Below are 14,619 nucleotides of genomic sequence, written 5' to 3'. Positions count from 1 at the left end.
ATATATCTCCCTGACTCCAATGAAATTTTGTGAAAACACTACCTATCAAATAGAGCAAGAGCTATTAAATTGGTTTATAATTAGCGAAGATATCGCGCAACACTTACCCACACATATAATATATAGTCAAATTGATAACTCGTTTTTCGTCGGTTAAAATTAAGATTTACTTAAATTTGTTCCCTGAAATTTTTTTCTATAATGTTAACATTTAAAGAAATGTCTTCGAGAACTGCAAGAATCTTCGAGAACTGCATACTAAAAAAGTATATTTTAAAGAAAGTCTTTGGTATGAATTTTAAAGGTAATATTTTACGGTTTGTTTTTTTTCATATAAATAATAATATTGTATATTTATTTCATCCTTATTCAGTTTGGTACAATGTAATTTATAATGATTATTTTGATTTTTATATGACATACCCAAATACAAGAATCAACAATACAGGAAAATTACAATATGCTAAAATGAAATATCACTTTAAAAATATAATCGTTAAGATATTTTATAATTCCAAACAAGTATTTCTATTAACCCGAGGACTTCTTGGTGTGAAAATGTTACACCGACTGATATAAGATACCCGAAACTTTGATATCAAATTTTCGGTACTAAAATCGGACAATATATATTTTTTGGGTTGGATATCAATAATCGTTTGAGCAACATGAGAGAATAAAATTATACATTTATATCTATACATAAGAAGGTACTTAATTTTTTTCTATGTACATAGAAACTGTAGTTTTAACGATACCCAGTATAAAGATTATTTCATGTTCAGCGGGTGTATTTTACGCAAAAAGTGTCAGAAATTCGATTCGTTGTTAACGAAATGAGTCGAAATACACACTTGATTAATGTTGTAAAATACTGAAAATTTGTGATTGAAGCAATTGGAAATTTCAAACTTTACCATCAAAACTTCATCAATCAAAATCTTATTACTTATAATCCGCTTACCTTCCTATTACTTGGGGGGATCCGTCAAGAAAAAATGTTATGATAATATTCCATAGACGATTGTGGCTTTGAAAGAAGCGTCTAAAGCAAAATAGACAAAGAACATCATTTGAATGAAATGCGATTAATTTTATAACCAGTAGGTGTGCCCTTGAAAATCAAGTACCCTTCTAAAATTTGAAAATAGCTGCTTCGTTTGAAAAAATAATTGAAAATGTCCATGAAATAAAAAGTAATAATTTTTCCTATCCACCGTACCTACAAATAATAATATAGTCTTGTACTTGCGCCAACTTTGTGATAATGCTTTTGTGCATACCAGGGTACCGGGTAAGGAGTGAGCCATATGCTACACCAGGCCACTTTTATTCTTATCACCAACCGACCCGAAGGAATTAAAATGAAATCCAAGACATTGAATTATTTGAGTTTAAAAGTTTGTCGGTTCTGGCATACCCAATTTGACAGTCTCTAAGGAAAGTATTCACAATGTACGTGTCATGATGAAGTGGTATCTGCAATAATTAACATTTTGCAAGAGTTGTTGACTACATATTTAAGTCAAAATTTCTATAATTATAGAAAAATAAATAGATAAAACAAATATGATTTTTAGTTATTTGATGTACAAGATGATTTCTTGATTTATTAGAGCAAAATACGTTCTATCCTGTTTATATGAGAATTAGACATTAAGACACTGCGAGAACTCAAAAGAAGACTGTTTTCCTTGCAACACCTCAAAGTAATATAAAACACAGTTGGGTTATACATACACATTAAAATGTTATGGTACGTACAGTAATATATTGTTGCTCATGTGAGAAAGTTACAAATAAATTAAAATATTTAAAAACTTTTGATGTAGAAATATTAAACTACGATATGAATAAATAATGTTTAATAATTTGTTGAAACAGAGCTCCGGGGTCAAAGCACCTCATATATAATGAATTTGAAAATATCTATTTTATCATTTGAAAGGTCAGTTACTTGAATTAATTGGTCAGTGATAGAAAATTTTATATTTTTTATATTTTTCGAAGCCATTGAGAAATCTTACCTTGAATGTAGGAATTTAATAAACCAATGGGATTAGAACGATCTGAAAAATTTTCCGACGGTTTAAATGACATAATTGATTTTTATCAAAAAAGTTATAAAAATGAAGTATAATGGCACGATCGTTTCGAATCTGCTTTATATCTCTTTGAAGTTGCTTTCCCGAGATGCAACAAAGTGAAACAATATGATTTATAGAAAAAAGGGATTACACAGACCAACTTTTATTAATACAAATGCTGTGGTAATGGTAATACTTTTTTATGTATATAAATGGCACAGAAATTATTAACACCTTTAGTTGCTCGATATAGTGATTGCTTCAAAGCAAAAGGTTCTAGTGCTTCGAATATGAAGACTAAAGCGTTTGATCCTTCAATCCTGCATGGTGTTGATACTCGGTTTTGCTGTGGTTGCTATGTATATTTTTGGATAAGACTAAAGTAAATATGATAAACATGATTAGTCGTTGGCCCCTGACGACTCTGCGGCCACAGTTGTCGTATTGCCTGAATTTGAGCTTTGGGTATGGAATGGTGAGACACCTAAGGCACAAATCCACTGAGGCACCCCTGGGTGGCATGTCGCTCGATATTTACCCAGGGTTTCTTATTGTAGGCGTGCGACAACGTAGCACAAAATTCAATTAAATGTCGTACATGAGTGTGGCATGCGTTCACTAGACGCTGACACCGTTCAACACGTGAATTCATGTCTGTCGACGCATTCGACAGACAACAACAATCAACTTGTAGCATGCGGCAAGGAGCTGCATAATGCCGCATGCTACATGTTGCCGCAGTGGAATTGCGCCTTTACTGAGCACAAAGCCAGTTGTGCCGTAATGCGAAGGCATTTGTGTGCTTAAAGAGAGTAACAAACATAATGTTTAGTATAATGCTCTCAGGTTCTAGTTGAGTACTAGCAAAGAAACTGTAGGTTTGTTTACCTGTTATATAACTCGTCACCAGAAGAATTACATAATATTTCTATATCCATATTTGATTACCGTCCGGGTATATTGGCCAAATTAAAATTGCTTTCAAGCAAATGGGAGAAAACAGTAAATATTTTAGGTCACAGTGACGCCTTTCATTCATTCATATGATGGTACAAGCTTTCTTTGAATTTATGTGTGAGTGCTAAACAATGGTTATTCTTTGAAATGTTAGAATTTTTCATATGAACACTTTAGGACGTAGCCAAAGAATATACTTTGAATTGAATTTATTTGTGTGAAAGTATTCTTTTGGGTTATGTGTGCATTCAGATATGATACGAACGACATTACAACATACCGTTACCGTTGTTTGTCTCTGAACAGTAAGGTAACTACATACCTACCATTCTTTTCATACGTTCAAACTCAAAACAAACATTACCACCTGATATGATGATGAAAAATGATTATTAGTAACACATTCATATCACTTGTGTGAAATAAATCATAATATGAATCTTTGTTGTGTAAATATGTATACAACGATTTTTCATTCTTGGAAAAAAACAAAAAAATATATACCGAGTGCTGCTTAGAATCTCTCATATTCATCAAATCGTCATATATGATATGGTTGTTTGAGTAAAATTACTAACCGTCTGAAGTTTGATTGTGGGTAGTTGACAGTACTCTTTCCTGCACTTCGGTTGGAAAATTCGGTGTTTTCGAGATATTCGATTCTTGAGCTGAGTGAAATTAATCAAAAAATGAATTCAAAAGAACAAAAATTCCACTTACGTTAAACAAAAACTGAAAAAAAAGTCCGGTAATTTACATAGCCACTTTCGAGACCCATTATAACAGTCGAGACCCATTAGAGGGAAGATTTGAGCCGGTCTGGATTTTAATGGGTTCCGACAGTTCAAGTCGCTAAGTAAACTACTGGAATTTTTTTCAGTTTCTATTTAACGCATACCATTGAAAGGTGTTCAAATTAAAATTTTAGATGGCCCATGAGATGATAGATTCATACTCGATAGCACCGAGTTAGGAGGTCATACAAAATGTTTAATTTAATCTCTTCCAGAAGTGCAAAACATGCATCAGTTGTTTAACTATCAGGAAAGTGTGTGGTTCAAAAACAACTGCTTTGAGAACTTTAAAGAGGATAAAATGTTGGTTTTGTAAAATGAACAACTCAAAAATGTGTATATAAAATAGGGACAAAAAATAGCTACGATAAATATTTCTCTCTGGAGAATAAATTGCTAAGCAAATTTATACTCATAGTGATTATATTGTAGACGAAATATTAAATCATTAAACAAATTCTAGAAATTTGACGCAAGGCTTGGGCCTGGGATAATTAGGCACAAAACGTTTCTTTATGATGCCACAACTTTCACAAAAGTAATTTTGTCAAGTAGGATATTTCTGTGAAGAAATGTTAACGATGTTATTTGATTAGATAGGACACTCGGTTTATTGCACTTAGGTAGGTATAATAGAAGACTACAACTTAATGTGTATATAAAAGTTTCAAAACTTTGTACCATTGTACCTCAAAAATATATAGGCGAAATAACTTCACCTCAAATGGGAATTTTTCCATGGTAAGTTATTCATATTTGTCGTCATCTGATTTATTTCAATGTTTTATATAAAAAGTAATAATGCCATTATAATGTATGTTTTTGGAAATTTAGGATAGCTTACGATATAGGTCGATCTGCAAAATACGGCTTGAAATAATATAACAACTACGCTTAAGACATTAACGATCATGCTTATTTGCTTTGGTGGACACTTAAGAAATACGTTAAAATTTTTAAAATACGTTTAAAAAAATTGGAAAATAATATACTTTTCTCTTACCAAGTATTAAAAAATCATCAAAATCTACCTCAAACATTTTACAGAATAATTTTCGCCTTATAGCGTATTTAACCGGTTTGTGGAAAGCATCACATCATTATTATATGGTATTTTTTCAAACAGAACAAATACTTGATTTAAATAACCCATCAAAAGCGTATATGTCATTTTGATAATAACTGTCAACAGTCATTTTGATAATGTCTTAAAAGAAGATGAAACGATCGTCAACAATTATTTTAAATAAATAAGTTTAAAAAAAAAGCGGAATTAAGCAAATACAAATTGTGTTTTTATTATTAATTATGTATCTAAGCACTAAAATTTTTGATATCATAAACATATACTGATTTACATTTACTATAGTTATTCAACGATGAGCTAGGGCCATTTTCCCATTTTTATTTTATGTACAACCACAGCCAATTCAATCCGTTCTCACTACATAGCTTGCAAATTTTGTTCAATTTTTTTCCCTTAAATATTTACGGCAAATAGATTACAAAACCTTAACGGAGAGAGCATTAATAAACCTTAACGGAGAGAGAATATTTTTCATACTAATAGCTTACATGATTATTCAAATGTCAACATGCGTCCGAGATGTAATGAAATATTTTTAACCAAGACTAATAAAAAATCTTTGTAGAAAAGTTTATGGTAAGTACATCAATAGACAGTTTGATTCTTGAATTTTATTAAGACTTTCAGGATCGTTTAAAAGTCATCTCAGGTTTACAACTGAGAAGAGAAACTTTTTAATTAAAAAGTTGACCCTTTTAAAAAAATAATCTTTCGCTGTAAATTTTTTTTAAATCGAAAATATTCAACAAAAATGAATGTAAAAGTCTATTTGTCATTTTCTCATGAATTATTACTTTGAACCTTATCTCTGAAAATAAATTATATATAGGAATTAAAAGAGACGTTATAATTTTTAATATAGGACCTATAGAAGAAATTGGACCCAAAAACAAGGATAAATAGAAGTTTTCTGTCTGTTCGATTGTCAAAAAAATGTCTACTAAAAAAATTTTCTTGTTTAAGGTGTTACTTCATTTCTTATTATGAATATGAAATACTTAAACGACTTTGAAAGTTTTAATGACATTCATGGTTATCACTTGATACTCCCCTGCCCAAAACCATAAATTTTGTTTTAAGCTTTCCTATAAATATTGCTTTCTTGTGAAGCTAGTCCCATGGATTGATCACTATGATACCATTGATAACCGGCCCATTGATCTTAGCTGACTTAGCGAATGGTAGCGGAGGGCAGTTCTAGGATGGGTCCCAGCTGTGACTCTAGGTTGGATACGTATAATTTTTCGAACACTCCACGAGGGGATAATGCTAGATTGAATTGCATATGCGTTGGAATTGCATTAACGGTTTTCTTCTGGACTTGAATTCGGATTAAGCAAACTAATGAACGATTTAAAGCAGAATAATTAATTTTGAAACTTACCCCTTTCATGTACTGGTTCACCTAATCGAACTGGAATTTGTACATTGGTTGATCGATGATAATCACCCGGTGCTATGTGTGCTGTACACGTCACTTGTAATGTATTCGGTGACGCACTTGTTGACCCTGTATTTGTATTAAAAGTTGGTATATACGATTCTATACCATTTGTACTCCCTGTACCATGATGATTGTAGAATGGTGCATTATTATATACGGCACCAAAATGTGTGGGCAATAATTGTATGCTCAATGTGGCTGTTGTCCATTGTTGTCCATTACTGATATTATATACCGTATTTGGTAAAAAATTATTATTATTACTATTATTATTATTAATATTATTTTTATTATTATTATTATTATTATTGCTATTTATTGATGGATTCCATAGATTTGTGGAACCATCATTATTATAATAGGGATTTAATTGACTTCCACCAATACCATTAAATGTATTCGTTGTATGCCCAGATGATAATAGATTATCGGCACCATATCGGTCAATAGATTCAACACCCACCTGAAAATGAACAAGAAATATATACAATATCTAATTCTGTTTTTATTAAATACAAAAAATCAATTAAAAAGATATAAATGTATTTATGAATAAATGGACCATTACATGTATTGTTATTATTGGATACTGTAATCAATTTGTGTCTATAGATTTTCAAAATGGGAATAATAAATATTTATTTCCTGATAAATATTTCAAAATAAAATCTAGAATGAATAACATGAAGGATTCCTTCTGTATATACAGATTGATTCATAAATACTTTTACAAAGGTATATTACTGAACTTATATTTCCTCCTGATTAGTTTTGGAACTATGTTCCTTATCGCACGTTATGATTTGTTTGCTGGTTGGGAGGTAAAACCACAAAAAGGGCAACAGACACCGAAATGCGATATGTAGGTTACCTAGGAAACCAAAACTTTTTTAATCGAAAAAAAATGAGTTGTGAGTTGTCAGAAATTAAACATAAATATCTGGATGACCGAGCTTTGCTCGGTATTCTTAAAAAGACACAAATTTTATCACTAATAGAAGACCGTTTTAAATGTCTCCACACAAATACCAATTTGAATGTCCCGTTAATGTATTTTATTTCATTAACTACGATATACACCAATAGATGTCAGGAAGAGTTATAATTTGCATTGTATTTCATTAACTACGATATACACCAATAGATGTCAGGAAGAGTCATATTTTGCGATGTATGTTTCAGTTTTTCATGAAAAAACGAATAAAACGACGTTTTTTTAAAATGAAACCTTGTTAGATCGACTTATCGCCCCAAAAAACCCCTACATACTCATTTTCATGAAAATCGTTGGAGCCATTTCCAAGATCGTTGATATATATATATATATATACAAGAATTGCTCGTTTAAATATATAAGATCGAGATAATTTAAATATTAAGTAGAAGGAAATTTTATGTTATGTCATATTAAATTATATTATGGGTAATATACCCACAAATTGGGTTGACTACGAAATCAGAAGTAAGTCTTTTTTAAACTAATATTACAATTAATTCATAAAGTATAGAGTTAAAGTAGCTATAATATTTAATTCTTTAAGCAATAAAGTAAGTATTTGACTCCTTAAATAAATATTTTAAATTTTCAGAATTACCAATGCACAGATATGCAAACAGTATCGTGCAAGAAAAAATGAGAAATAAAAAAAACTTTTAACAAAAAGAAAACCGTCTTCAAAAGAAAAACTTTTCCAAAACAAATTAATATGCACTAAAAAGTAAAAAAATAATTTATAATATAATGTAGTTAAAATTCTTGGTATTTTTGGAGTCGGTGTCAGCCAAGCTAATGTAGCAAACTGTTCTGTCAGAGTTGTTTCCTTGGCTGACACCGACTCCAAAAAGAACAAGAATTTTAACTACATTGTATTCTAAATTATTTTTTTACTTTTTAGTGCATATTAATTTGTTTTGGAAAAGTTTTTCTTTTGAAGTCGGTTTTCTTTTTGTTTAAAAAGTTTTTTTTTATTTAGCGATTTTTAGTGAATCTGAAGTACACTAATTTTTCACTAAAAAAAGAATCATCGAAATCGGTTGGCGTGATATTGAGTTATTCGTCTTCTTGTCGTGCATACTTAATGCAAATTTAATTTTTACGGTTTTCTCATAGATGCCGTTGTCAGAACTGGACCAAAATAAAATGGGACCACACGGGAAGCACGAGCTTTCAAATAGATAAAGAATCATCAAAATCGGTTCACCCAGTCAAAAGTTCTGAGGCTACAAACATAAAAAAAAAAAAAAAATACAGTCGAATTGATAACCTCCTCCGTTTTTGTTTGAAGTCGGTTAAAAAAAATGAAATTAAACCTAAAATAACCAACGTACATAAATGCAAAAAGTATCGAGAGAGAAAAATACAAGGTAGCGTACGATAAAACCAATATTTATAATTAATAACTAATTCAGTTATTAATACGAAAGGAATATTATTCCTACCGAGTATCGCACGGCACCTCTCGTTCTTTTTTTTATTATAAAGTGATTTTGATATGAGTCTTTTCATGTCATAATGGGTCTTTTCATGTTTTTCAGCACATAAAATATGTACACAAAACAGCAGGACGGCAAGCATTAATTCGAGTTACCGTGATATATTCATCAGTTTTTGTGCTGAATAAGATAAAAAAAAATGGTAAGAGAAACTTTCTTTTCATTATAACCTCGTTAATTTTCGTGCAAATGACTTAAGGTTTTTTATAGTACTTTAAAAAGTGTATGATTTACTTTTTTCAAAAAACGTCAAATTTTTCAGTTATATAACGTTAGATACTCAATCGCCAATAATTTGGAAAGTATTGACTTTTCGAAATAGACTTAAATAACACTTTTTGCTTAGATTTTATTGCTTTATCGATTCCCGTTGCTATTTTCAACATATATTTTTCCACCTCCTAGAAAGGGTGGTTACCACCCTCTGGGCCACAAAAGTACCACTAGGATACATTTTGATATAAAGTTTGAGCAAAGCTTAATCGCAAATTTACAGGTCAATCAGAGTTATAGGTCCCAATTTAGAGACTTCGTCTTTGGAGTGAATACATTTTTTCGAAATTTGACGCCACTATTGACAGTTAATTTTCATAAAATATCTGGAGATCCATTTAGCTAAGACGGCTTCCATATTAATTTATTTGAATTTCAGCGCTTAATTTAACGTAGTATAGTAACCCTGCTTTTCTCAACATTTACGATTGAAATCAACGAAGGTCATAAAACTATATAAGTAATTATTTATGATAGTGATTTCTTTCTAGTTGTTATTCCATTAGAATAATTTCAATCAGTCAGAGATGCTGAAATCGATGAAATAAGTAGGTGGATGTAGGATTTTACTAGCAATAAGAGAAGGATAGTTATAGTGTAGGTTGTAGGATATTGATATCCGATACGTTGTTTGTTAATTTTCAACGATAACATTTACTGTGCACGTTTATTCACTCAACCAATTCTCTGTTCTAATTAATATTCTTCGTAGTACATACATTGTATTTGTTTTGAAACTTGCATCATACTTTTGTGCGTTCATTAAAATATTTTGATTCCGTCGTCTTCTACATTCGACTTTTTAAATAATTAAGTAAAAGTAATTGTTCTGAGAAATATAAATATAAAAGTAATTGTTCTGAGCGATTTTATTCTATTAATAATCGAAAGTAATAAGTTTAGTGGCGTAAGAATAAGTTCGATAGCTCAGTGTCAAAGATTTGCCACAGAGTGATTCGGTATTCTCAGCAAAATTTGTAAGAAAATGGAATAATTAACACTCTTATGTAATAAACCTGAAACATTCGCTGCTAGGTGTAAATTTTCAAAATGGAAGTGTGACAATGGTTTATACTTTTTGTGCTCCTCAGATCCAATTGGAATAATAATTATTTGTTGAATATATCAAGGCTTATTTGAAATATTTCTACGTGACTAAAAAAAAATATTTTATTGAAAAAACGGGGAAAAGTGAAAAAAAATTTAATTCATGACAAAACTGAAAGAAATTGGAATTAATTCATTATACGTTAAAACGAGCTCTATACGTTATGCTTACATTTGTTATTTGATAAATAACATAGTATGAGTGCAAGAGGTCTACAATGATTGTTGAATAGTGCTTTACAGTTGAACCTGAATAAGAAATAATTTGAGATTTGCAATGCTAGTTAAATGAATCATCTAATGAATCATTTTAGACGCTCATTGAATAACTTTTTTAACTCTTTTATGACCGAGTGATAAAACTCTCATTTTTTCATATAAAACACTTTAAAAGTCGAGCTTGCACAAGTCTGGTGGTGAGTAGCTAAGCTCCGTCATGCGGGAACTGGACTTGAAGAAGATCAGGTATTTTTAAATCATATTAAACTACAAACGATGCAATGGATTGTAATGAAAATTATTTGTTTGTAGTAACGATATTTATAAAGGAAAATCCATAATTTAAGGCCATCTCTTGAGAACTGATAAACGATTTCAGTAAAGTTAAATTGTTTGAATGTTAGGGCAGGACAACATAAAAAGTAATAAAAGCATAAAAAAGAATAGACATAATACTCTGCTACACTGTTTTGTTTACTTTTCTGATGTGAATGATTCGAAATATTTGTAAAGTTGAGTTGTTGGTTAAGTAGAAGGAACACTAGAAAATATTATACTCTTCCATTCTACTCAATTAGCGTAAACTAGACATCAATGCTACAAGAAAAATAATTGATTGAAAAGCTCCAAGAAAAATTTAAGTATTCCATGTATATGAAATATACCAAGGTATACTAAGTTTAGTCCCAAGTTTGTAACGCTTAAAAATATTGATGCTATGAACAAAATTTTAGTATACGTGATCATAAAATCACCTAATTAGTTCATTTCCGGTTGTCTGTCTGTCTGTCGTCTGTCCGTCTGTCATCACGATAACTCAAAAACGAAAAGAGATATCAAGCACAAATGAGGTCGAGTTTATACGTGCTTAGGAACGTAAAAAGTGAGGTCGAGTTCGTAAATGAGCAATATAGGTCAATCGTTAGAGATAGAACAAAAGTTCAAAGATAAGACATGTTCCTTATAAAAAAATAAACAACTTTTTGTTTGAAACATTTTTTCGTAAACATCACTGTTTATCCGTGAGAGCGCAAATAATGTGCTAATCGTATAGTATGCATTATACGGGAATATCAGTTATATATGTGTGAGATATTTGTATGTGTAATGTGACATAGTAATCAATACTTTCTATACATGGTATTTCAACAATTAACTCAGTAAATTGTTTTTCACTTGTTAGTTTTAAAAAAAGCAGTATAAATTATGTATCAAACAAAATTTACAAAATTGAGAATTAAAGCAGCTACCTATGTACTGACTCCGCTCTTACAACAATTTTCGAAAGTTAGGTGGTCGGCCAAATAATGATCAAACTTGAAGACCTCGTATCGTTGTTTGGTAGTTAAAGAGTTAATTTAATTGAAACAAAGACTAACAGGTACATCAAATTTAAATACCGAACTACATATCAAAAATAATAAATAAATAAATAAATAATGGTAATACAACAATCATTTATTGTATGTATTGTGCCTCCCCAATTTGCTTTTTAATTTACTTATTAATTACTATTTTCCACTGCATTACGTTTTTATTTTAACACTTAACAATAAAACGTTTACAAACGTATGGTTCCATGGAGACTGGTAATTTATTCGTTGCGTGCAGAACGGTATTCATCGTCGCTAGGTTAAACAACTTCTATATCGTTTGATTATATTAAGTTGTTTCATTATCGAAGGGCACAAAACTTGAAGTGCCCAAAGAGTTTAAATCACAACATAAACGTGAGATGAAAAATTTTTAAAAACCAATTGTTTTGTCTGCAAGTGAGGTATGTCGAGAAAGCGGGGACCTCACGTACGACATACATCACCAAATGTATTGACTGCTCGTATGTTGTTCACAATAGCTCATATGTTATTCACAAGCTTATACTTTTTTATGGGTATATATAAACCTCGAATTAGCGGAAAGTTTTTTATATCTACCAGGAAGTTTTTATCATAGTGTGATTGGTCCCATTGAATTTAAAATAAGCCAGATTTTGCATTCCTAGTATGTTCAAAAACAATTATCATAAAATTGGATTTTTGAATAAATAATAATAATTAATTTATGTATTTTATTTCAATTCTTCTATCAAAAATAAGATTGAATTTCGACAAGATAAGTTTTTTAAAAGCCATGTATTAAGTATAAATAAATTAAAATGAATAAAATACTAAAAAGAATTCACAGATTACAAACATCTTTTCACAGATTACAAACAGCTCACTGTGCTTTGTTTGTATTGTACTAAATGTTGAAATACAAAAGCCTATAAAAGAAAACAAACTTTCACATGGGTGCTAATTCATGATCTCCTAAACACAGAGTTACTGTTGCTCTATTTATTTATTTTAACGGATATTTGTTGAATACATTGAATTAAATTTAAAAAAACTGATAGTAAATATTTACAAAGAAAAAAATTATAATTAACAAAGCTGTTAATATTAGCTGAATGCAAAAACCTTTGAAAATAAAAACCATAAACCATGAATTTTTAAAAACTTCTGTTAATTACGATATGCAATTCTTGATTAAGTTTTTACGTCATACGATGTTCTCTGGAAATGTTCTCTTCCGGTATTTTCGTGTCCCTTTCGAAAACTTTTTGAAAACTGTATATACCTTTCAAATTATTATGAAAAAAATAAAAACAGTTTTGTTATAAAACTTAAATGCGATCTTAGACAAAAAAAAAGTTTATCTTCAACAACTCAATTCTGCATAAAAAAGATTTAATCTTCGAATTTTATTGTCGAAACGGCAAAGAGTTTCGTCACCTATTGATTATGTTCTAGTTTGATGAAATTCAAATATTCTTGAAAAGGTGTTACAATCAAATCAAAACTCAGTAATGAATTTCTTGTTACGTAAATATTGAGTAAAATGGTACACCTCCGAAGTTGTTAAATTTTTATAAACAAAGTGAATCAAAAATCTGATAAAATCAAAGATACTGATACTTGAGAGAGACGCATATGAATAACATTATTAAATATTTTTTCACGGTTCCTAATGTGTTGAATATTTTTGGCAGATCTTCTAATGACCTACCATTGAAATAAAATCAGTAACTTTTTGAATAATTCACGAGATTTAAGCTATCGAATACCTTAATTGCGCGGAGTTTCTAAATTAGGAAGTCTTTTTCTATATGACAACGAAATCAAAAATAAGGTACTATAATGAATTGACCCCAGGAATTGACCAAGGCTAATAAATCATGTCTTGGTTTACCCGTGTTTGTTCAATGCTTAGATAAAGCTTGATATTAGAGTGAACGGCCGAGCAAGCAAAGGTGTCCAACTTCCAGTGAGCACGTATACAAGTTCAAACACCAGTTGAGACAAGCTGAAACAAGTATACTTACTACCTAATATGAATAAATTTAGGGACTGATTAGTAGTTTGGTCATTAAAAATTTCAATCCAAATAAAACTAAACATGACATCATAAAAGAATTGAAATTATTATTATTATAATTATTTTCCTTGCATCCATTTTTGGATGATCATATTTGGACCAATGTTTGAAAACAAAGATTAAAACGATATTATTATTCGATGTCTATATAAGTCTAAGCTAATTCAGGCCTGGACGTGGGCCTTACATTAAAGCTTGGATCAATTGTATGTTTGAATGGTCTTACAATGAAATTATTGACGCTATTCGCTTCCGGACGCAATTCATGGTTTCCAAGCTTTACCCAAAGCTTAAACAATCCTTACTCATGCTTGAATCAGTGTTGACATCCTTGTTATTTCTTAAACAGAATGTTTAATTTACATCTAGGCATATAAATATCACGACTATGACAGAGTACATGCGTTAAGCAATGTATCTAAGTGATAGGTATTATAGGTGTTATATGAAATGGCAAAAGTGACTTGTATCGTGGCTTATCTGTTGTAGTTCATCTATTCAACTAAGAAACTTCCACTCTCCAAGCGTCTTACAACTATCTCAACGCATATCGAAGCTTCAACAATGCTTCAAGCTTCAATGTATATCATACCTCTTACTTAGATGCATTGCGTAACGCATGTATTCTGTCATACTCGTGATATTTATATGCCTAGATGTAAATCGAACATTCTGTATAGCATGTTAAAAAGAGTACACATTTTGAATTTCTTAAAACTGAGAGTCTAAACGATTTTGAAA

At 30.3% G+C, this 14,619-nt stretch overlaps 1 protein-coding gene across 1 annotated transcript in view; it reads right to left on the bottom strand.

Annotated features, from left to right (window-relative positions):
* Positions 1–14,619, bottom strand: part of LOC123305587 — a 159,941-nt gene that overhangs the window by 18,635 nt on the left and 126,687 nt on the right. The window contains exons 5-6 of the mRNA XM_044887361.1: positions 6,682–6,832; positions 6,310–6,435 (exon numbers count right to left, since the gene is read on the bottom strand). Coding sequence (XP_044743296.1) covers positions 6,310–6,435; positions 6,682–6,832 — 277 coding nt within the window. The remainder of the gene's footprint in view (positions 1–6,309; positions 6,436–6,681; positions 6,833–14,619) is intronic.

The sequence above is a fragment of the Chrysoperla carnea genome, chromosome 1, assembly GCF_905475395.1.
Source record: "Chrysoperla carnea chromosome 1, inChrCarn1.1, whole genome shotgun sequence".
NCBI classification, from domain to species: domain Eukaryota; kingdom Metazoa; phylum Arthropoda; class Insecta; order Neuroptera; family Chrysopidae; genus Chrysoperla; species Chrysoperla carnea.
The sequence above is the reverse complement of the archived record's forward strand: the minus strand, read 5'-3'. Positions and strand labels throughout refer to the sequence as shown.